This window comes from Anser anser (genome assembly GCF_964211835.1).
Source record: "Anser anser genome assembly, contig: SUPER_W_unloc_3, whole genome shotgun sequence".
Lineage (NCBI taxonomy): Eukaryota > Metazoa > Chordata > Aves > Anseriformes > Anatidae > Anser > Anser anser.
The window spans coordinates 353,399-377,812 of record NW_028154229.1 but is presented as its reverse complement, the minus strand read 5'-3'; the positions used below and the strand labels follow the sequence as shown (position 1 = coordinate 377,812).

The 24,414-nt window shown below is 44.6% G+C and overlaps 1 protein-coding gene across 5 annotated transcripts in view; it reads right to left on the bottom strand.

The window, feature by feature from the left end:
- LOC310888893 (ubiquitin-associated protein 1-like) overlaps positions 1-24,414 on the bottom strand; it is a 101,148-nt gene that overhangs the window by 45,041 nt on the left and 31,693 nt on the right. For 4 of the 5 annotated variants that reach the window (XM_083852524.1, XM_083852522.1, XM_083852525.1 and 1 more), the window contains exons 2-4: positions 9,949-9,989; positions 7,190-7,314; positions 4,375-5,304 (exon numbers count right to left, since the gene is read on the bottom strand). In XM_083852524.1, coding sequence (XP_083708650.1) covers positions 4,375-5,304; positions 7,190-7,314; positions 9,949-9,982 — 1,089 coding nt within the window. In that variant the 5' untranslated portion in view covers positions 9,983-9,989. Of the gene's footprint in view, positions 1-4,374; positions 5,305-7,189; positions 7,315-9,948; positions 9,990-13,422; positions 14,152-24,414 lie in introns of those variants that run through there. The other variant, XM_083852523.1, reaches the window with a different exon arrangement.

Genomic DNA, 24,414 nt, shown 5'->3' with positions numbered 1-24,414 from the left:
GGCTCGTGATCGAGGGGTGGACCTGACCATGGACACTATAGCACAGGTTATTCATGATTGTGAAACATGTGCTGCAATCAAGCAAGCCAAACGGTCAAAGCCTCTTTGGTATGGAGGACGATGGCTGAAATATAAATATGGAGAGGCCTGGCAGATTGATTACATCACACTCCCTCAAACCCGCAACGGCAAGCGCCACGTACTTACAATGGTGGAAGCAACCACCGGATGGCTGGAAACATATCCTGTGCCCCATGCCACCGCCCGGAACACTATCCTGGGCCTTGAAAAGCAAGTCCTATGGCGACATGGCACCCCAGAGAGAATTGAGTCAGACAACGGGACTCATTTCCGAAACAACCTTATAGACACTTGGGCCAAAGAACATGGTATTGAGTGGGTGTATCACATCCCCTATCATGCACCAGCCTCCGGGAAAGTTGAACGATACAATGGACTGTTAAAGACTACACTGAAGGCAATGGGTGCTGGGACATTCAAAAATTGGGATACGCATTTGGCAAAGGCCACCTGGTTAGTCAATACTAGGGGATCTGCCAACCGAGCTGGACCTGCCCAATCAAACCTGCTACGTACTGTAAAAGGGGATAAAGTTCCTGTAGTGCACGTAAGAAACATGCTGGGGAAGACAGTCTGGGCTACTGCCTCAGGAAAAGGCAAACCCATTCGTGGTATTGCTTTTGCTCAGGGACCTGGATGCACTTGGTGGGTGATGCAAAAGAATGGGAAGGTCCGGTGTGTACCTCAAGGGGATTTAATACTGGGTGAGAATAGCCCATGAGTTGTAGTATGTTAATTATTATATAATACTGTATGTCATCACCATTGTGATTGCTATATGCCAATGTCCCATTAATGGTATCACAGTAACAGCCACGCAGATAATGATGAATGAATTTTGATAGAATTGGACAAGCACAGTGGTGTGATGGAACGAGAACGGGCTTCAGCATGCAACGATCCAACACCACACACCATCTCTTCTGCCCTGAAAGACTGCTGTGACAGATGGAGCCCAAAGTCAGTCATGGACTACACAAACTCTGTGGACATTGTATATACGTATCATTATTATTATTGTTTTCCTTTCTTTTCTGTCCTAATAAACTGTCTCTATCTCAACCCACAGGCTTCATTTTCCTGATTCTCTCCCCCATCCCGGAGAGGGAGGGGGGAGGGTGAGCAAACAGCTGTGTGGTGCTTAGCTGCTGGCCGGGTTAAACCACATTTCCCTTAGTAAACTTTTTGCTGGGTTGAAAAGGAGCTAAGTGCTCTTACTTCAAGAGGAACCTTAAAGTAGCCACCTCAAAGGGCTGTTTCACATCACTCATATCAAACTTCTCATATCCAACTTGGGCTGTTAATTGTTAATTAAACAGCTGGCAGAAGAAAAATAAGCAATTGGGAGCAGGCCCTTCTTTGAGAAGTTCCAGCCAGACAGCACAGAAATTACCCATTTTCAGTAGCACATCTATTTCAGAGAGGCCTCCTCTGTCCTGCCTGTTCAGTTTCCAAAACAGCCTGGCAAGGAAACCCACCTGTGTCAGGGCTGTACACCTGCTCCATTTCTGCAGAACTGGTCTGCCAAGGGGCACAACCAACCAACAACTCTATTTTACTTTGCCCAAGGTCTGCACATTTAAAATGCAGGAAGACTTAAATAGAATCGAATAAATAGAATTAGAAGAAGCTGCAAGAAATCACATCGCCAAAACCCTCAGTATATGGCCTTTCTTAATATTTTTCAGCCAACATCAATTGCTTGAAAACTTGGCCACTTCTTTCAGAAAGTCCTTCTTTGGGCCCCAAGAAGGACTGGGGGAGGCGAGGGGGTTTGTTCTACATTGCCACTCAATTTCTCTTCCAGGAGACAAAGCACAAGAAATCACATGCAGTTTGATAGACTGGTTTACCTAAGAACCTGGTCCTGATGGTCGTAAGAGGGGTTTGAAAGCTCTTCAAATTCCACCCTTCTCCAGACTCTTTTGGCAGAGCATAAAGCACTAGAATATGGGATACAGTGAAATAGGGGTCTGGAATAGCCCTAAAATCAGCTGGTTATCAAATACTCCAAATGAACGATGCTCTGTTATTAATGCAACAGCGAGAAGAACCCAAACTGTTTCTGACACCAGGGATTCAAGTCATGGTAAAGCAGCTCCTTGATCTACTTGAGCTTGATAACCTGTGCTCATGATCAAAGGACTTCCAGTGGAGGACAGAATCACCTAAAGGAACTGCAGGAGACAAAGCCAGAGCTGGCGGCCACTCAGAAGCTGTGCTCCCTTAAGACTCAAGCCTGCATTTCAGTGCCTTTCAAGAAGGCATGCAGTGCTTTCAGCCCATGCTTGCACACTGTTCCTACTTTTAGGGACTTTGTACACTATCTGGGAGCGTGTCCATTCTGAATGGTCCATCGGGAGTGTCCATCCTCCCATAACCAAATATTTCCACAAATAAGACATTCCATACAAATTCAGGTCTCTAAACGATTGTTTAATTTCAACTGGTTGTCTTCGCTAGTCATTTCTTCCTCTGCCAAAGTTGCAAAAAGTAAACCCGTGAGCTTCAAGAAATACCGCGAGGAAAAAGGGAACCACCCAGGCCAGAATCACTGCAGCAGAGAAATCACAAGTTTATTTGCATCCAAAAAACCCTTAGATCCAATTTACTGGTAAAACATGCTCCAGTGGTAACTCCAAATCCAAAAGTTATGATTTCTGAACTTGTGAGGGAAAAAACATGTATGTAAACAGCACTGTGCAACACACTGGGACAGAAGTATATTGAAGCTTTATAAAATCACCAGGCTTCTTCTCGTGCAATCTTGCAGTAGGAGGATTGTGTCCTCCTTCTGTCGGCCACATGGTTTACTCTGATTTCCTTCTCTATCCTTTTCATACTCCGAGGATTTTTGTTACGGTCCTTGCCTATACTTCAACTTCTTGCAACTCTGCTGTCCTTTTCCAGCCACTGGGACCTTATTGTGGAAATAGGAAACAAGCATATTCAGAAGCCTTGGAAATTCAATAGAAAGAACTAGTTCTGTCAACATACCTATTTCTTGGCTTGCTACTTACAAAACACACAGTTTCAAGTGATGATTTTTATTACATCTCCTAGTAAGTCTATTTGTTAATTCCTTTTTTAGTTTTTAAAACCTTTTGTACCTTCCCTTACAGCATTGTCGAGAACACACCTCCCCTCTCGGTCTTCGCTAGGATTTAATCTAGCACAGAGATTTAAGTACTTGCAGTGAGAATTTGGTTATCTTAAGGCCCATCTACCTAGTGGTAAGTGATCTTTCATGTTAATCCCTAGAGACGTCATGCTCCAAGGCTTCACCTCTGAGCCTCATACAATGAGGCAATCTCCCCTCAAACCTGTGATTTGTAACAGCAAGCACTTGCTCAGCACACCGCTGCTCCTGCCAAAGCTTACAGCATTGAATTTGCTCTAGTGATCCATAAGCACCTATTCTGCTATGCTCTGAGGGATATGCTAGTTGCCAGAATACTGCATTTCTCAAATAATACTGCATTTACTTAAGCCTGAAGAGAGATGAAAGAACAGTGGGAAGAGAAGGACCATCACCAGTTTTAGAGCACATGGTGTCACAAAAACCTACAGTACACCAGCAAGAACGCAAAACCACCGCGCACAGGACAGAAGCAGCCTTCCAAATCTCACATTTTAGAGCTAATTAGAAGATTTGGCTATACAGTTTCCATTAGAATTCATAAGTATTGGTGTCCAGATCTTAGGTTCTTTGGAAAAAAGTGCCCAAGTTCACTCAAATCTGGACTCCCACTCACAAAGCCACAACAGATGGCATCAAGTTAGGTGTCCCCGAAGTACTCTCAGAACTTGCTATAAGTTAGAAGCAACAAAGCTTCAAACTCCTGTCTCAGAGCTGTACAGCAACCAAAATCTGTAAATCTGAGATGGTCTTCAAAACTGCTTTTGGTATCCAAAAAGCAATCCTCCCATCCTCACAGGTAAGAAACCATGGAAGAAATCTTACAGTTAGCTCAAAAGGCATGCAGCTATGTATAACTATGAACAACAAGAGCTGAGAAGCTGAAAAAAGTCACCAGAATTGGTTTCAGAGATGGGAGGGGAGCAGGGAGAAGCCTGTGAGCAGTAGCCTGAGGTTCACAACTGTCAGCATGAAGACCTGTTGGGCTGATGATTTTGCCACATAAAAGAATTACTGTACATGACCTGTCCTATCTACACACCACACATTAAATGAAATTAAATACAAAGCCACGGGACATTTTAGAATCAACATTTGCCTCCACACCTCCACATCTCCCCCACAAACTCAGTTTTAATCCACCGCGTGTTTACCGTGGTCGCTGTGCTTTGAGACGATTCTTCTTCCGTACGAACTGTTGACACAGCCAGGGAAGGCAGCCTGGTTGAAGAGGATAACGTTGATGTCTCCATGCCACTGTCCTCGTTTAAAGCAGAAAGACCAACCACATGGTGTCCGTTCAGTTTGCTAGCTTTAGTCTGAGCACAGGCCTGCAAAGAGCTGAGAAAAGTGCCGTTGTGGAGACAGGTAGTGCTGTGAAAAGTGCTCATGAGCTTTGGTGATTTTTGATCACTCTCATCGGAGTCGAGTTTAGGAAAGGATAGGGATTTGATATTGCTCACTGAAGTGATGGGGGACAGGGACACTTTGGAAGACAAGGACATCTTTTCACAGTTTCCCAACTGTGGCAAAGTGATAAAGCCATTGGGTTTGTGAAGGGGCTTGAAGTCCAACGTGGCCCTTTCTATGAATGCCAGAACCTCCTGATCTTGCAACACAGACTCAGACCCTCCTTTGGGCAAACTGCTATCTAACAGCTGGGCAACAACCGGCCCAGTAGTACCGACATGGATTTCCAGAATGTTTTTTAACTCCTCCTTATCATTGATAGTTTTTAATTCCAGTTTGTCAAATGGGTCTTCTTCACTTTCAAAATCAGCTGGGTTGAAGTCTGCTTTGGGGCGAGGTGGACTAAGAACTTTCTGCTTCACAGCACTGCTGTCGGCTGGCGTGGGAGTAAGAATGTTATTGTGCTGCAGACCAGCGAGGATGGGGTTAATAGGAGGAGGCATGGCCTCAGGGCAAGGTCCCTCTGAGAACCCCATTCTGTTGCTGTCCTCTGGGGCTGCTTTTGAGTTTGCTATTGCTTCTTCTGCCTTGCGTTCAGCTTCTTTCTGGGCAGCTTGAATTTTTTTGATATCTTCAGCCCACTCGATTGTTTTCTTTTCCAGGGAGAAGTCATACTGACCAGTGGTAGAGAAGGAAAGAGGGAAAAAAATAAAGACAAGTTATAAGAATCACAGCTACTACTTTACAGCAGAAGTAACACAAGTAACACAGAGCAAGAACTACATGATTCATCACAGACAGACAATTTTTCCCCAGCATCTCTTATAACCTACAGAATGGCAAAACTAGGAGACACCAGCAGTAGTTCATTTTACCTCTTGCAGCAAAATCTGGCTATAGTCTGGATCAGAATCTCATATTTTGTGTCCATCCTACATTTAGTTTTGTTTAGAGCTACTGATGATCACAAGATCAATTTCACAACTCTCTCCCCCTCTTCCAACAAGAAAATAGATGCAGTCAGTGGAAGCCTGAAGTGTCAGTGACAGCGATGTCACACATGATGGACAGTCACACCCAGATCTGGCACCACTGAACAAGGCATTCAATACTACAGAAGAGTAATTTTTGCATCCAAAGAGCAATAAGGTATTTATCAGTTCCCCCTAAAAGATTCCTAAGGGACCTGACACTAGTTTTAGACCCACTGGTTGGAGAGGTATCAGCATTCTCATACCTGTGCTAAGGACTCATCAGCCAAAGGGGATGTGCTGGCTACTCTGACAACAACTTCCTGTAGTAGCAGATTTTGCCACTGTTCTTGGCATGACTGGATCCCACAAGCTTTTCTCATTTGACATCAGCTCCTTCAGGGTTGGGTTAGCACATAAGACATTTAGATAAGCTACTCACTACCAGCGCACAGGCCACTGTGGTAGCCTGATTGAGAGGACAAAATTCTGAACACACTAAATACATGTGAAGCTTTAATATCTTACAGAGACCAGATGCCCTTAGCGCCCTCCATATCATGACAAAACATTCAGAGAACACAGCCTACAAAGCTAAGTCCAGGGTGTAACCTACCTGTGACTCACAAGAATTACAGCCTGCTTGCCAGGATGATGTCACATAACCAAAGGGGTAATAAGACATCCTAGCTCTGAAGAGCAACAAGTCAGGAAGGTTTGCTACGCCTCTGCTGGGCTTTTCTGGGACTCACACTGTGCTATCCATCCCATAGCAGGCTCCAGAGAGAACCTGGAGACCTATCTCAACTCTATACTAAGTAGTTTTCCCTTCCTTTAGCTCTAAGAGATGGGACATATAATTTATCAGCAAGGTGATTTTGAAACACAACTCACTGGCAGAAGTGCTGGGCACTATTCATTCCACACTTTGCCATCTGAGCAGAGCTATCATAGCTGTATACATACAAACACACGTTTAGACACATGAAATACTAAGTACATGGCTTTGGTCAATTTAGCCTCAATGCACTGTTACTACTTTGAATAGCTCCCACCAGAACTGTAAAAAAGCCAAGTAGTTCTGTGCAAGGCATAGCCTACATGATCACATCATTTTATTCGAGGCGTTGCAATCCAACCAGGCGTACTGTATTTGAACCCCAGCTTGGCTGGAAAACAGAGAGAGCACAGAATATGGTCATACTTGTAGAACCCTGTTTGACGGTATGCCACAGCATGGGTGTTTCAATTATTACCATCTTTCCTCTTAGTTTAGCAACTTAGTTTACAACTTAGTTTAGCAATGTCAGGGTAGCATTTAAACCCTTACCTGTTACACAAAAACACTGTGGGTTTTTTGGAGTAGATACACTAAAATAAATGCCATCAGACTTTTTATAGTGACAAGTAGTACAAACTTTTTGCATGGCTTACAATATTATCTTCCTCTACATTCTAGCAGACTATGAAATAACAGTATAGCACAGTGAAGATATATATATATATATATAAAATATAGTTCACAGCATCGCACGTTGAAGACCTAGGGTCACAGAGGAAAGAGCAGAAGTGCACAAACCATCCTTACCTGGGCTTCTCTGACAAGCTGAGAAGAATCAGGCAGGCAGAAACCAATGGGTAATCCAACCTTCGAAGGGGTTTTAAATTTGTCTCCTATCTTAAATGGGATGTCATCGAGATAACTGAAAGGCCCTAAGATCACAAGAAGAAATTGTATCAAAAACCATACAAATTTGATGCATTCAGTTAAGTCTCATGTTTCTGTATTTGGCAGCTACTCTTTCTCTGCTACCCCAACCACACAATGTGACTCAATACAAAGGAAGTTGCGTGATAAGAAACACACTGAATATGCCTAGACTTCATTGCTTCAGTTTTGTTCTTTTTAAAAGAATATTCTAGTCCATAACTATATTTTACAACACTCCAATCGCTGAGCAGATTTTGAAGTTAATATTCCAGCATCTTAGCTTCCCTCATGACAACACTATGCCTACACAACCAGAAATTGAAGCTCTCCTGAATGTTGCGTTCTGTTAAGCCTCTATAGAAGGAGCCATCAGCTTTTGTTATATTCAAAGCAAGTTTTAAAATGACCCAGCTGTAGAGCAGCTAAGAAAAAAAAAAAGGTTTGACATACAAGTGGAAAGTAACATTTGGACAGAAGGGGTCACAAGGACAAAGTAGCCCCAAGTCCAGGAGATCTGCTTTAAACAAAACACGGTGAAATAGCTCAAGAACATTCAGTGTAGCAATTCTGACTTTCCAAACAAGGCAATCTAACTGGATCCAGTCTGATTTGTGATCACTCCAGTGAGAGGCCACAGACTTATTCCATGGTCCTCCATCTGTGCTTTACATCTGTCACTTACGTGTAGTATTTATAGTGTTTTAGGACAAAAACTTTTCAAGCACCCTGCAAACTCACTAGGCAGAATCACCAACAACTCAAGCTCCTCCAAGAAGCCAGACTAAAGTTTTTTTTTTCCATGAGCTGCTGTGAAGAAGTGCGAGAAAACCCATAACATAAATTGTAGTCAGTTTCTAGATTAACTGGTCTAACCTTCTGGAATTACATACAAGGTTTTTGACTGTATATTACTAGACAAACACTCCAAATTTTTGTTATCATTTGCAACTTTGCTCCGAATGCTACAGATCCAACAAGACATTAGTGGCAATGTAAGATGTTTGGTGACTAACCTCTTGCTCAGTGAGCTGTGACTTGCCATTTTTATGTGACCCATTTTCATACTTGGATGACAGTTTAAGTACTATTTGTGCTCCTTCACTGTTAACTCATCTACAACAACGCAGCCACAAGCTCCAAGAGGACAAGCAGCTTTTGAGAACAGGAATATCCTGTTAATTTGGAATCAAATGTTTATGTGCTGTCATCAGTTGACCTCTTGTGCTATAAACTGCATTGGCTGGTCCCAGAGCCCTGTTGGGACACAGAGGGCATTTCCTCTAGCCCTGACACCCTCAGGCTGAACAACCTACATGGCACCCATACTACCAAAACAAAAGAGCGCTCCAGGCAGAATATAATAGTATTTTCACTGGTCCTTACTGAGAAGCAGTACACAGCACAGCACTCAAACTGCACCTTGCTGGCCACCAACACCACGACACCCAAATAGCATTTGAGCTGGCAGTGTGAGAACTTGGATACAACAGTGCGTGTTTATGCAGAAGTAGCAATTGTGGCAGCCTTTGTGCTTACACTTACATCATGGCCAGGTCAGAGACAGCCTTATCTCCTCCTAAAGGCTCAGAGTCAAGCTTGCCTGCTGCTACCATGCCCTGGTTAGTCCCGCTGCTACAAGTCCAGCTCTAACTGGGATGATCCAAGCACACAAGCCAAGCACAATTACCTCTTTGCACCAATCTCACAGCCCAAATTGCTCAGTATGCAAATACTTGTCTTATTAGACCTATTGACACAGTAAGTGGGAGACACCTCCCCTTCCACAGCCTTCTTGTTTGCCTGAAATACACACTAGCCATAGAACACACTCTGTGGTATTTACAGAAAAACATCCCTTGTTTTGGGACAGTAAAAAACCTAAGTGCACCCAGACTAGATGAGCTGAACTGATGGCTGTCAGTTTAACCTCAGCACCTAGACTAAGGAATAAAAACTTTCTTGGTTCTTTCCAGTATGTTAATTTTCTAATACAATGCTATTCTATTTCTAATACAATGCTTCTCTTGAATACAATCCTGCTACAAAAACATCAAGCATGTGCTAAGAGACACCAACTGTTTTAGGACAGTTAATAGAAAAAAAAAGTGTTTCTGAAGCAAAACACTGATGCTCATAGCATTCAGCCCAATCACAACAGTACTAGTCTAGGAAAACTTGAAAACTGACCCAGAAAGTAAAGAATCCTTCACTTTTTTTTTTTTTAAATAGATGACCTTACTACCTGAATACTCAAATAGATAAAGACTCAATTTGTCTTCTAACAGTAAATTCAATACAAAAAGCAAAACCAACATATACAAAGTAACATCCAAGCCACTGTTTCGATGGTAACGTGGTGGTTTTACTCAGGTGGGCGGCTGAGCTCCACCTCAGCCACTCTCTCATAAGAGAGGGGCAGGGATGATGGGGGATAGTCATAGGCTGAACTTCAGTTTAACCAGAGAACAGGCACAGCGTTAGCAAGCAGATATGCAAGAAGGAAGCCAAGGCACTTTGTTCCTAACAAAAAAGCCAGTCAGGGGCTGAACAGATTAGTCTCGATGGCCAGGACATTACTCAGCAGCAACAGTAAGATTCATCCTACTGATAGGACAAGGATACCAAATTCCACTTACCATGAGAGTCAGACCCCAACTTCTTAGAAGCCATTTAGAACCTGAAAAACATTTTAAAATTGATTTAGCAACTTAATACATATAGCATTGCATAAGCCTACAGTCTTATCTCTGTAGTATGGGACACGCTGCTGACACTTGCTATGTTAGACAGCAAAATGTATTTTACAGCGCCAAGAATTGACCAAGTGAATAAATAACTTTGCTCAGAGTCTGACAATCCAAATAGCCAAGAAGCAGCCAGGTTGATTAGGAAAGCCATGCTGTAGATCACAGCACTCCAAGACTGCTCCTTCCCAGCCCCACTGAGCACATCCTGCCTCCTCTGGCATTAATAGCCCTTCCCACTGGAAATACCACACTGATCCTCTTCAGTTTAATCCCTGTTGCTCTAAAAAGGGATACTATGATATTGGGTATGCACAGCCAGCATGGCACTTGTCTAGATGTGCTGGGTAGTACACTGATAACAATACACAATGCTGGTACACAGTAACTGGTAGGAAGACCTCAAGTTTTCGGATATGCACAAGGAAACAATGCTAACCAGAGCCTTCATCCAGCAACCACAGAATTTAATCAACAACTTCTTTGTGTGTGTGTGTGTGTGTTTTTTTGTTTGTTTGTTTGTTTAATTTGAGAAGTCAATGCAAATCCTACATGGCTAAGATGTTAAATGCATGATTATTCAGGCAGCTCTTAACACAGAGGGCCTTCTCAGGGCTATCCTGAGAAGAGAGCTGTTTTGAAACTAGAGCGAGCTGGAGAATATTTGTTGATTGATCAGCTAAAACCCCACTACAGGATGCTTGTGGCGCACTCAATAACCTAGTCTAGCAGCTAAAGCAGGTACAAGAGCATCACAAGATCTTCCTTAGAACACCACAGCCTATTTCCCTGAATAACTCCATCTGTAAGCCCCCCTTTGACGTTATGCATAACAAAGACTCAGAGTTGCCCTTTGTTTCTGGAGCCCTCCAGCTGATTGCCTGTTGGGCAGGGCAGTCTATCTTCACACTCATGAAATTATCTGCTACACACCCACCAGCAGCAGTCAGTGCTCAAAGCACAATTTGGAGCCAATCTAACTTTCAAACCCATCACTCCCCAAATGAGGTCTTATTCTTCAGCCTCGGTGTTTCCACTGTGAATTCCAGAGGCAAATGTTACCTTCAAGGAAGGGTGTCCAGAGCCTAGGACTACATAGACAGCTTCGCTGTCCTTCCTGGCAGCAGCTGACATGGTGGGGATCAGGAAGAGAGTTTCAAGTACTTTTGGAAACTACCTTTTGCTGGGCAAAGGTCGTTTTCACCATTACATCAGAGTCAATAGCTCAATCAACACCAATGGCTAATGGGAATTAACACAGCCAAAGCTGCAAGATTTACCCAGATGCAGCCCAACTTCCTGAGGCAAAGCAAGCAGGCACTAGGCTGTGGGGAAGTGAGTCATGCTGGGCAACTCTGGACACACCTGTGAGAAACGCTCTGTAGCCAATAACATAGGCTCAGGCGAGGATCTCAGTGAAGTAGCATTTTTATTCGCGATTACAATGGCGGGTGTCCTACAAGCGCACCTACTAGTCACATAGTACAGTTTATATACTTTATTGCTCGATGACCGGGACCCTCCCCTGTTTCCCCATTGACTGGGTAATCCAGGTTCACAACCTATCCGATGCTTCACAGATAATACATGGCTTTCAGTTGCCAGCCTGTTATTTTTCAAATTTCTTTTGACTTTTTTACTGTTTGAGGTGGTAATGTTTCTTCCCTTATCTGACTCAACACTGTGATTTTCGCCTAATTGCTCTAAGGAGTCTGGTTGTCTGCATTTTACAAGGTCATCTGTTAAGCTTTCTTATCACTGCAAACATATCAATACCACATTCCTTCCCTCTAAACAATGTAACTCTGTGCAAAAACAACATTTTTGTTGCCACACACCTTACACAGAAGAGCTGCACATCACTCTGCTTGGTGTTTGTCAGGTTCCTCGCTGCATGTCTCACCCTCTCTCTCTCTCGGCATTGGACGTATGCCCCAAAGCGCTCCTCTCGGCCACTGAGCTGGCTTTGGCACCAGCCAACAGCTGCTTCTCAGAAGGAAACAATACATGGAGCCTTCAAAGAGGGAAGGAGACGGAACAGTGTTGAATTTGCCTCTCAGAGGGCATTCAGGAAGGCTGAGGGCAAAGCCACAAGACCAGACAGTACAGTTGTACGTGAACTACTGGAGTTGAAAGGGCTTTACTGGTCACAGCACCACAGAGGAGGAGATCACACTGCAGAGCATGAAGCCAGCTGCACCTTTTGGGCCCGGATCACAGGGTCAGACAAGCTGCTGCTTTGCTAGATCTCTGTGGGAGTAGCAATTAAGATGTCAACTTGATCTGCTGTTACTGAGACAGCCAGGCCACCTGTGAAGTCACACAGTTTTCACATACTGCAAGCATGTGCTGCGGCCACTTGTCCACGATGAACTGGGGCAGGGTCTCTGTGCACTTCCTTGCATTTCTCTCAACTCTGCTTTATTCTAGCTACTACCTCAGACTGAAAGCCAAGTGCTCCTCTCCTTAAGGATTTTAAAACTTGTGATGCACAGAAAAGTAGCTTCCTCACTCAGTTATCTGAGGGCAATACAGTTTATATTGCCTACCTCATTTATGAGAAGCAACTTACTCCAGACTGTACCAGTATAAGTGTGGGAATAAAAATGTTGTTATTGCAGAGTTACATTGTTTAAAGGTAAGGAATGGGGTATTGAGATATGCTTGCAGTGATAAGAAAACTTAGCAGGGGACCTTGTAAAATGCAGACAACCAGACTCCTTAGAACAATTAGGTGAAAGTCACGGTGTCAAGTCAGAGAAGTGAAGAAACATTACCACTTCAAACAGTAAAAAAGTCAAAAGAAATTTGAAATTTAACAGGCCGGCAACTGAAGGCCAGGCATTGTCTGTGAAGCATCAGATAGGTTGTGAACCTGGATTACCCACTCAGTGGGGAAACAGGGGAGGGTCCTGTCATCAAACAGTATATAAACTGTGTTTTGGAACTAGTGGGTGCGCTCTCCTGCTTGTGGGGCGCCCGCCATTGCAATCGCGAATAAATTACTACTTCACTGAGAGCCTCGCCTGAGCCTAAGTTACTGACTACGGAGTGTTTCTCACAATTTGGGGGCTCGTCCGGGAGCCAGTCACCTACCGGGGAGCCCCACCGCCGCAGCAGCAGGAAGGCATGCCCCGCTGATTTCAGGGTCCTGTGCATCGGCGGTGGCGGTTCTGCGGAGAGCTGACAGAGGGCCCGAGACTGATTAAAGAGGCAGGATCCGTGAAGTAGTGGGGAAGGGAAGAAGGTAGGCACTCCGGGTTTAAGAATTGATCCGGTAACTCTGTGCACAGACCAAGGTAAGAAATATTAAGTATTGCCTTGGGGGTCGGGTGAGACTCTGTGTGACTTGTGATTGAGACGTACTTTTGTACGGAGCGAGTGTAGAGTCCTGATCTGCGGTTCTGTAGCTCCGCGAGGGGCGCGGCCGTGTGATAAATTAGCGGGTGTTTGTTCATTGTCTTTAAAAGGAATTCAGAGAATCTGCTGAGAAGATAAGGTTTTGCAATTTACGACCTTGTTAAGGGGGAAGACTAAGCAAGTAGATAGTGGGGAGGGGGTGTTGGATAAACATCCTTGGTAAAACAAAGACTCTGTGAAATACTGTTTGCCGCTTCACCACCCTCCCCCTTGAACACCAGCACAACGCATGATCATTGAAAGAAAAACAACGACCCCCAACAACGAACTGCGCAGCTTCAGAAGGTTCAACAAGTCCTGACAAGCCGAAACTTGGATGCTATAAAACGGCGACACTGAAAAGGGAAAGTTGCGTGCTGTGGTGGAGCGGAGACTCCCCAGCCGCCCAGCGCTGTTTTGCTTGTGCCTGCTTACTTAATTAATAAATTATCTTCGACCAGAAAATTGCGTGGTCTCGCTTATAGCTTATAACAAATTTGGTGCCGTGACTCAGATGAAGGTGGATTGACTGGGAATCCCTCTAGGGGAGGCGCCCCGCCGATTTCGGCGGCCCCTGGAACGGAAAGCCTCACTCGAGCCCTTCACCGACGAACCCTAAAATTAGGCAGAAGCAAATAAAACCGGTAACCCCAAGCAATCTTTGTGCACGAAGACCAAACGAAGACCCACGGGGTGGGTAAGTATAGGCCGGTGATCCGTTCGGTTGGGGTTGGTGATCCTGGAGTGCGTCTGTGTGAGACGTCCAACTGCGGATGAAGTGAGTGCGGACCCCTCAGTAGTGCGGTTCCCACATCCCGCGAGGGACTGGGCCACGACCAGGGGGAAGCGGCTGTGTGTGTGTGAAGGCACTCCGGAAGATGGGACAGAAGAAGAGTAAGCCTTCTGGTCCCATGGGTGGGGTAATGCCTAGTGCTAGGTTGCCCCCTATTCCCCCAGATAGTCCACTGGGGTTAATGATTAAGAATTGGAGTGATTCCCCTTTTAGGCGGGGAAAGGATAAAGTAAAAATGATTCATTATTGTGTTGAAGTTTGGGGAGGTAGGCAAATTATTGGCCCATATTTGGGTCGTTTGAAGACTGGGTTTGCCAAGCCTTAAACATTCATGTAAATGCAAAGGAACCTTTTTGTTTAGAGGAGAGCGAATATGCGAGCCTTTGGATTGGCTCAGAGAATCGAGTTAATCTGTACCCTCTGTACCCTTTAAAAGAAAAAGGAGGGGCAAAATTACAAATTGTGGAGCAAAAGATAAAGTACCTGGGTCACCAGTTAAGTAAGGGGACTAAGAAGTTAGACCCAGGCAGAATCAGTGGAATACTGGTTTTAGCGTCCCCGCGAACTAAAAGGCAGGTACGGCAACTGTTAGGGTTGACCGGATACTGTAGACAATGGATAGAAGATTACAGTGGAAAGGTTAAATTTTTATATAACAAGCTGAATAAGGATGGATTACTCAAATGGACAAAAGAAGATGAGGAACGACTGAACAAGTTAAAGGAGGAACTAGTACCCCCCCCCCAGTGTTAAGGAGGCCGTTTTGTTTTTTTTTTGTGAACAGCGCAGCAGGCACGGCATACGGAGTGCTGGCCCAAGAACGGGCAGGGAGTAAAAAACCTGTGGCCTATTTGTCTAAATTATTGGATCCGGTTAGCCGGGGGTTGGCCAAACTGTTTGCAGGTAGTGGTAGCTGCTGCCTTGTTAGTGGAAGAAGCACAGAAGATCACTTTTGGGGGGGGAAATCAAAGTAATATCTCTACACAATATATGCGGGGTACTGCAACAGAAGGCAGAGAAATGGATCACTGACGCCACATTATTAAAATATGAAGGAATTTTGATTTCCTCTCCAAAATTAACATTAGAAACAACCTCCCTACAGAACCCTGCTCAATTTCTTTATGGGGAACCAAATGAGTCCTTAGGACATGATTGCCTCCGAAATATAGAAGAGCAAACGAAATTGAGACCTGATCTAGAGGAGGTGGAATTACCCATCGGTGAACAGATATATGTGGATGGTTCCTCGAGAGTAGTCGAGGGAAAGCAAAAATCAGGATACGCGTTAGTAAACGGGAAAACATTTGAGATAGTGGAATCTGGACCTTTGAGCCCTAGCTGGTCCGCCCAAGCTTGCGAGCTATATGCCATCTTGCGGGCCCTAAAATTGTTGAAAAATAAAAGCGGTACAATATATACAGATTCAAAATATGCTTATGGGGTAGTACATACATTTGGTAAAATATGGGAAGAAAGGGGGCTCATCAATTCACAAGGAAAGGGTTTAATACATCAGGAATTGATTACCCAGGTTTTACAAGCTATCAGAGAGCCCAAAGAAATTGCCGTAGTACATATAAAAGGGCATCAAAAAGGCCTCACCCCTCAGGTTAGGGGTAATAATCTAGCAGATCAGGAGGCAAAAAGGGCAGCATTAATGAGTATAAGAATTAGAAGAACGAGGGAAGATTGCCCAGACTGTGGGAAATACTTAATACTTATACTTAATACTTAATATATAATAATTAATATAATAATTAATAATATAATATATAAATAATATATAATAATGCTTAATTTAATACTTAATACTTAATACTGTGGGAAAGACTTAAAGGAATTTCCATGTTATGATTGCTGGAGTGAATGGGGAGTTGATGGGATTGAATGCAATTGTTCTGAGGAAGAAAGCCCGCCTTATAAAAACTGCTACAAGTGCGGGCCGGCTAACTCCCTGTGGTCGAATGGACCCATTCCCCTCCCCTTACTCTGTTTCACTATTACAGAAGAAGACAAGATGACACAAATGGGGGTTCGGAAAAAAAAAAAAACGATAAAGGGAAATGGGTACTGCCTGATGGACGGGAAGTGTTACCAAAATCAGTAGCTATGAGGGTGCTACGGAGATTTCATGAACAGATGCACTGGGGAACCCAGGCATTGGTGGATCAATTTGCCACAAATTATATGTGTATAGGGATTTATAATATAGCAAAGAGGATCATAAATAATTGTATAACTTGTCGGAGGGTAAATGCTCAACATATGAGAAAAAGGGTCCCGGGAGGACGAGAATTGGCACATCGACCTTTTGCAAAGATTCAATTAGATTTTACTGAACTTCCAACCTTATCTTCTCAGCAACCTTATCTTCTTATCTTCTCAACTAACTGGTTAGTTATTGTAGACCACCTCACAAACTTTGTTGAAGCATTCCCTACGGCAAGGGCCACAGCTCAAACCGTGGTAAAGATATTATTAGAAAGCATCATACCCAGATACGGGGTAATAGAAGCAACTGACTCTGATCAAGGCCCACACTTTGTGTCAAAGGTATCCCGAGACACGATGAAGGCTCTGGGAATTAAATGGGAATATCACACTCCCTGGCATCCTCAGAGTTCGGGAAAGGTAGAACGAATGAATGGTGAAATTAAAAAGCAACTAACAAAGCTTATGATAGAGACTAAAACCTCCTGGGTGAAATGTTTACCGCTTGCACTATTGAATATCCGGACACAGCCCCGAGCCGATGTCGGAATCTCACCTTTTGAAAGGCTGTATGGTATGCCTTATGATTTAGAGATGCCATCTGATCACCCCCAGGTACAGGATATCCAATTAAAACCTTATTTAATACAGCTTATGAACCAACGGAGGGAGTTGCAAGCGAAAGGCTTGGTGGCTAGATATAGCAATCCATAGGATACAACCTGGAGATAGGGTTCTAATTAAGACATGGAAAGAAACGTCTTTAACACCACGGTGGGGAGGCCCCTATGTCTCCCGACATATGTCATTGTCATTAAAAGGAATTATCTTTAAAAGTCATTGTCTTTAAAAGGAATTCAGAGGATCTGCTGAGAAGATAAGGTTTTGCAATTTACGACCTTGTTAAGGGGGAAGACTAAGCAAGTAGATAGTGGGGTGGGGGTGTTGGATAAACATCCTTGGTAAAACAAAGACTCTGTGAAATACTGTTTCCCGCTTCACTACCCTCCCCCTTGAACACGAGCACAATGCATGATCATTGAAAGAAAAACAACGACCCCCAACAACGAACTGCACAGCTTCAGAAGGTCCAACAAGTCCTGACAAGCCGAAACTTGGATGCTATAAAACGGCGACACTGAAAAGGGAAAGTTGCGTGCTGTGGTGGAGCGGAGACTCCCCAGCTGCCCAGCGCTGTTTTGCTTGTGCCTGCTTACTTAATTAATAAATTATCTTCGACCAGAAAATTGCGTGGTCTCGCTTATAACAGCCGGAGACAGACGAAGTGTGAGATAAGAGAGAGAAAGGAAATTTGGTGTATGGTAAGCCCTTGCACAGGGAAGTGCTTGGCAGTACACCAGGGAAATTTGGTGTGCGGTAGTCCTTGCACGGGGAAGTGCTTGGTATATTTGCTGTGCTGTTTGGTCAGTTTCCCAAGTATCGAGAAGGGGGGGGGGGGGCGGCCACCTGCTCCACCAGGGGCCTCTCCACAGGCCACATGGGCTCCAGTGCCTGGAGCGCCTCCACCCCCTCCTTCTGTGCTGACTTTGGTGTCTGCGGGGAGGTTTCTCACTCCTCCCTCTCCCAGCTGCTGTTGAGCAGCAGGATTTTGTTTGTTTGTTTGTTTTCGTGGATGTGCTCTCACAGAGGCACGGACTGTGTTGCTCATGGCTTGGCTCTGGGCAGCGGTGGGCCCCTCTGGGGCCGGATGAAATTGTCCCTTATCTGCCACGGGGTGGTTTCTGGATTCTCCTCGTGGGGGGCTGCCACTGCAGCGCCCCCCAAACCTTGCCATCAAACCCAATACACTGGGGCAGCTAGGTCATTACTGGCCTGTAAAGTATCAGGGATTAAATTAACTAATGAAACCCTACAGGTGACGGGGGTAGAAGGGGCTGGGATAACAGTGCCACCTTTGGGGGATACCAAGCTGAGACTAGGGGATAAAATGATCTCTGGGCAATTATTGTATGTACCCGAGGCAGGGACTAACTTGTTGGGAAGGGATTTGATGATGAAATTGGGCATTCAAATAGTAAATTGTTAGACTGGAATAACAGTGGTATTAATGGAGTGCTCTCAGGCCCTGAGAGCAAAGATATATTTGCCTTTGAGTGGAAAGACCCTGAAATGGGGGTGGAAGCAGCAGTACAGATGGACAGTTTTACCTCAGGGGTTTACAGGGCCACCGATTTATTTGGGCAAGTTCTAGAACAGATTTTGGAGCAATTCCAACCCCCCGAGGACGTGTTACTGTTACAAATATGGAGATGATCTTTTATTGTCAGGACAGGAGAAAACAGTTGTGAAGGAAGCCACTAACAAGCTATTCAACTTTCTGGGAAAGCAGGGCTTGGGAGTGTTGAAAAATAAATTACAATACGTAGAAAGAGAAGTCGGGTATTTAAGGCATCTAATGTCTGAGGGAAAACGGAGAATAAATCCAGAGAGGATTCAGGGAATTGTTGAAAACTAAGAAAGAACTAAAAAGTTTTTAAGAGAGATTTCTTTAAGGAATCAGGAGCCACGAAGCCTGAGGGGAAATGGATACTCCCTGATGGGAGAGAAATGCTGAATAAAGCACCAATGAGGCAAATATGATGTTTTACATCAAGAGAGTCATTGGGAGGTGCAAGCAATGTGTGATGTTGTGCTAAGACAGTATGTCTGTGTAGGAATATACACTTTAGTGAAGCAAATATGCAGAGGATGTACCATATGTCAAAAGGCAAATAAAAAGGTCATTTGTAACTCACCTAGAGGGGGACGGGAGCCAGGGATTCGACCTTTCCAAAGTATACAGGTAGACTTTACTGAGTTACCTAAAGGAGGGAGATTTAAGTACTTGTTTGTCCTAGTTGACCACGTGACTGGATGGGTGTAAGCTTTCCCCTCCGTATCTGCCACTGCGAACACGGTGGCTAAGGTATCACTGGAGCAAACAGTCCCTAGATATGGGATAGCTGAAAACATTGATTCAGATCAAGGAAGTCATTTCCCTTCACAAGTACTGCAAGGGTTAATGCAGGCCTTAGAGACTGAGTGGGATTTTCACACCCCCTGGCACCCCTCCTCTTCTGGGGAGGTGGAGTGAATGAACCAGACATTAAAGAAGCAATTAACTAAATTAGTGTTAGAAACCCAACTTCCTTGGGTAAAATGCTTACCTTTAGCACTCCTACAGGTTCAGACAGCACCAAGAAAGGATATGGGAATTTCACCATAGGAGATGCTGTTCGGATTGCCCTATCTGGGCAGAAGGGATGAGATACCACAATTCGAAACAAGAGAGTTTTCTTAAGAACTGTATTCTGGGGTTGTCCTCTTCTTTGTCATCTCTCAGGACCCGTGGGAAATTGGGTCCTGATTCAGACCTGGAAAGGATCAACTCCGGCCTGAATGGGAAGGACACTTCCAAGTACTACTAACCACTGAAACAGCCATAGGAACTGCGGAAAAAGGTTGGACTCACTATACTCGAGTGAAGGCATCCGTCGACCCTAGTACCTGGGAAGCTGTTCCTACAGAAGACTTGTTGGAAGCTGAAATTGAAGAGAAAAAAATCTCATAGTGGACTCTGAGCGGGATAAGAGCTTGCAATTGTAAACTAACCTTTTATTTTCACACGTAACTAATGAGTGTGACTTGTGATTGAGAGAAAGGACAGACCTATAGTGAATTGAAGTGCTCCCAAGGGGGGTTTGTTATGGTAGTAGTGTACATCTTATTCTTTGTATTGATAATTATTTGGAAACCTGAGGTTTAAAAATAACGACAGGGAAAAATCGACTATTAATTTTGTTTCTAGTGTTTGTAGGCCTCAGAGAAAGCCTTGGTCAATCGGCAACTTGGAAAAGGCGTGACCAGATAATAGTAAGACGGGATACCCCGTAAAAATATGGGTGAATGTGACAGAGGGTTATGTACCACAGTCTGTCATGGTTGATGCTTGTGAGGTGTTATTGGCTACGGAGTGTTTCTCACATAAGGAATAACGAAAGGAAAATCCAAAGGGATCATTTTTAAAGTGATAATTGATATCCCCTCTTCAGCAGGCTGCTGCAAGGACATACTAAGTTTCCCACACACTGATCTTAGCTAACTGAACACCAGGTTAGCGCGATGTTATCAGTTCACTCCAGGGACATGAACAGCAGCATGTACAAGTCCCCCAGAACCAAAGATGTGTATCTCTAGCATCCAGGGAGTTTCACAGTCATATCAGGCTGGGGCCACATAAAGCCTTGGATGTGCCCTGGATGCAAAAATACCCACATAAGCACTAAGTATTTTTCTTTTGTTGCCAACCCTGTAGTAAGATCCAAGAGGAGGCCAAGGACCTGGCATTAGTTTTGAAATGCAGGAGGAAAAACAATTCCTCTGCCACATGCAACACCTTATTTTTAAGCTACAGCAATCTATCATGAAACTGCGCTATTCACAGAGATAGTCACACTTTAGATTCAAGTAGCATTCCAGTTTAAATCTTAAAAATCTTAAAAATCTTTTAAATCTCACTAGCTCTTCCTAATGCACCGTGAGCAAACACTTAGCAAGAGACCATTCCCTGAGCCTGCAACATCAGCAAACAGCGTTGTGGAGCGCTGAACGCAGGAATGCTGGCACAGGCTGCCAGCCACATTTCGTCACCTCCTTTCTAAAGGGGGCTTAATTAAACCAGTGTCTTCTGAGTAATGAGATTTGATAAGCTATTCAGGCTTGGTCAAAGCTGTTACAGTAGACAGTAAGGGCTTGCTCACCTTTAGGGCTGATCTTTTGGAGATTTGAAGGGTTTGCTCCCAAAGCCATCCTCCAAACCAGCTAAGGACTTTTGCCTGCAGCCCTTGGATTTCCAGACACCAGAACAAGATGCTAAAGGGCATTTGTGGTTTGACGCTTCACTGTGCATTTTAAACTGACAGAAAGCCTACTCTACTGTAGGTAGAGTTTTTCAGCACCCTTCCTGGGCTAGTGAAACAAGTTGGTTCCATATTTCTAGGTCTTCTTACAGCCACCTCCAAGCTTTCTTCTATAATCATAGACCTCCTTAGCCCCATCCCCTAATTCTTGGTTCTAGCTAACCCTTTGGAAAGGGGATCAGGGCTACAGGTGCCTGAAAGTTCTAAGTAATTTTAACATCAACAGCCTAGTATGAACATACAGAGAGGACAGGAAAAGCCCACCTTTTACTTAATTACCCTGAGACAACAGTCTTAAAGCCATGCAGCCAGAGAGAGACAGTGTAGTAGAGCCCAGAGACTGAGGGACAGAAGGGGAAATAAGAGAGAAAAAGATGCAGAAGCAAAGAAGTGCCAACACAAAACTGATGACAAAAGCAACCAGCACAAAGAGATGGTGCCGAGCTGAACAGACTTGAAGGGACAGCACTGAGATGCTTTGAAGAACAAGATGAAAGAAAAGGCACAGTTGGCCCTGGAACATTTGGAGGTGATGATACCAAGAGGCTCCATGCATCACGTCAGTCCCAGACCTGGTATTAAGAGCCAATAAACACAAGCTCAGCCTCTGAAGTTACGTGCACCTGAACCATCTTCACAACTGCTCTGAGGTATTGATATTACCCAAGTTAGGCCAATCCACCCGCTACCATTTGCCATATCTGACCACAATCAGGACACGGTCAGTTTTTGAAGAAGAAAAACTACAAAAAGACAAAACAAAAAATCAAAAAGATCACTTTTATTCTGCATAGATCACATTGATGAGCTCAGCAGTGATTTTACACTGAGAAAGCAAAAAGTAGTTTGATTCAAGTGACTGGCATATCGATGTTACGTAAGACACCGGTTTTAGACAACATTTTAAAAGTTGTACTGCACCTACTAATTTCAGCATAAGGGAAAGGCTAGGACCAACGTCAGAACTCTCTATACAGCTGTCCACAGCACATACAGATGGAGGCAGTGCCTGTTGCCAGGACAAAACAAGATCTGGGTATCAGAGTAAAACCTGACCCCAGAAGTTCAGCACAGCACACAACAGGTCCAGTTTTCAAGCATTACAATCTCCAAAGAGATGACATCACCCCCAAATCCACAGCACATGCTTTTGCTTTGCCCCCTAACAACTCTGCAACCAACGATCCCAGCAAGCTGCAGAGAGGTGCTCCCCTTTTATGAAGTACAAGGGCATCAAGCTGGTAGTGACAGCTCTTTGGATAGTCACTGTAAAACTGGATTTGACATATTGCAACCACATCCTCTACAGTTAAATAAAAAAAAAAGCATCACTTTCACTAGTCTTAATGGAACGAAAATGTGAATTACTCGGGTCCTGCACCTGGGACGGGGCAACCCTGGCTATACATACAGACTGGGCGACGAGACGCTGGAGAGCAGCCCCGCAGAGAGGGATCTGGGGGTTGTGGTTGACAGCAAGTTGAATATGAGCCAGCAGTGTGTCCTGGCAGCCAGGAGGGCCAACCGTATCCTGGGGTACATCAAGCACGGCATCGCTAGTCAGTCGAGGGAAGTGACTGTCCCGCTCTCCTCTGCGCTGGTGCGGCCTCACCTCGAGTACTGTGTGCAGTTCTGGGCACCACAGTACAAAAAGGATGTAAAACTGTTGGAGAGTGACCAGAGGAGGGCGACGAAGATGGTGAAGGGCCTAGAGGGGAAGACGTATGAGGAGCGGTTGAGGTCACTGGGCCTGTTCAGCCTGGAGAAGAGGAGGCTGAGGGGAGACCTCATCGCAGTCTACAGCTTCCTCGCGAGGGGGAGTGGAGAGGCAGGTGACCTATTCTCCGTTATCACCAGTGACAGGACCCACGGGAACGGTGTTAAGCTGAGGCAGGGGAAGTTTAGGCTGGACATCAGGACGAGGTTCTTCACCGAGAGGGTGGTCGCACACTGGAACAGGCTCCCCAGGGAAGTAGTCACTGCACCAAGCCTGTCTGAATTTAAGAAGCGATGGGACTGTGCACTTAGTCACATGATCTAAACTTTTGGGTAGACCTGTGCGGTGCCAGGAGTTGGACTTGATGATCCTTATGGGTCCCTTCCAACTCGGGATATTCTATGATTACTCCAAGTGCTACTTGAAGACAGGAGATCAGGTACGTTATGGTTCTTGTTCTATTTTAAGATCATGAGCACAAACCAGACCCTCCTTGAAGCAAATGCAAACTCCATCCTGGTGTTTGATTTTCAATGGCCACTAGTTAAAACAAAGCTAATGACTCGTCTTCATCTTGTTGGATACAAGTGGCCATCCTGCAGCTAACGAAAGGCAGAGCAGGGATTGCAACGACTGCAGTAGGAGGTGTAGGGAGGCAGGGATGAGACAGCTATGCTGTGTACACACCCCACATTTCAACAACCAAGCACTCTGAAGAGAGACCTACGTTTTGAAAGACAGCCCATAACATCAAATTAATTTCGTTTGCTATTTTCAGTGCAGTGATTGAGGGGCAGAGGGACAGGAACCAATAGGGTAGTGCTTTCAAAAAACATTTCCCATTAATGGGAAGGACAGGGAGAAAAGAGCCCCCAAGGAGCAGGGCTATCTGCACATTGCATCACTGAATTACCAGACAAGGCTCTTTAGCGATGGCAGTAACATCCATTAAGGGGCTCCACATACAGCTGTGGAACGATATCTTCCTAGCAGGGACAGACATTAGGAGAAATTGATTCTTCAAGCTGTGCACTTGTTTAATGTGACAGAGCATGCAATTAGACCTTCTGCTTCAGCATGCAATCAATGGGAAGTTAAAGTGGAAGACAATTGTGTGATTTCCACACACTGCAGCTCCCATTTGTTGCCCCATATGGATTCGTTGCATTAATGTCAGACAGCTGTAGTTACATGGCTCTCCTCATGGAGTGCCCCACTTGGCTCGTTAAACACACCCCACTCAATAGAAGTGCATACTGTTTGAACCGGTTAAGGATTTAATGCTCTTACCTGATAACAGACAGTCCTACTCCTCT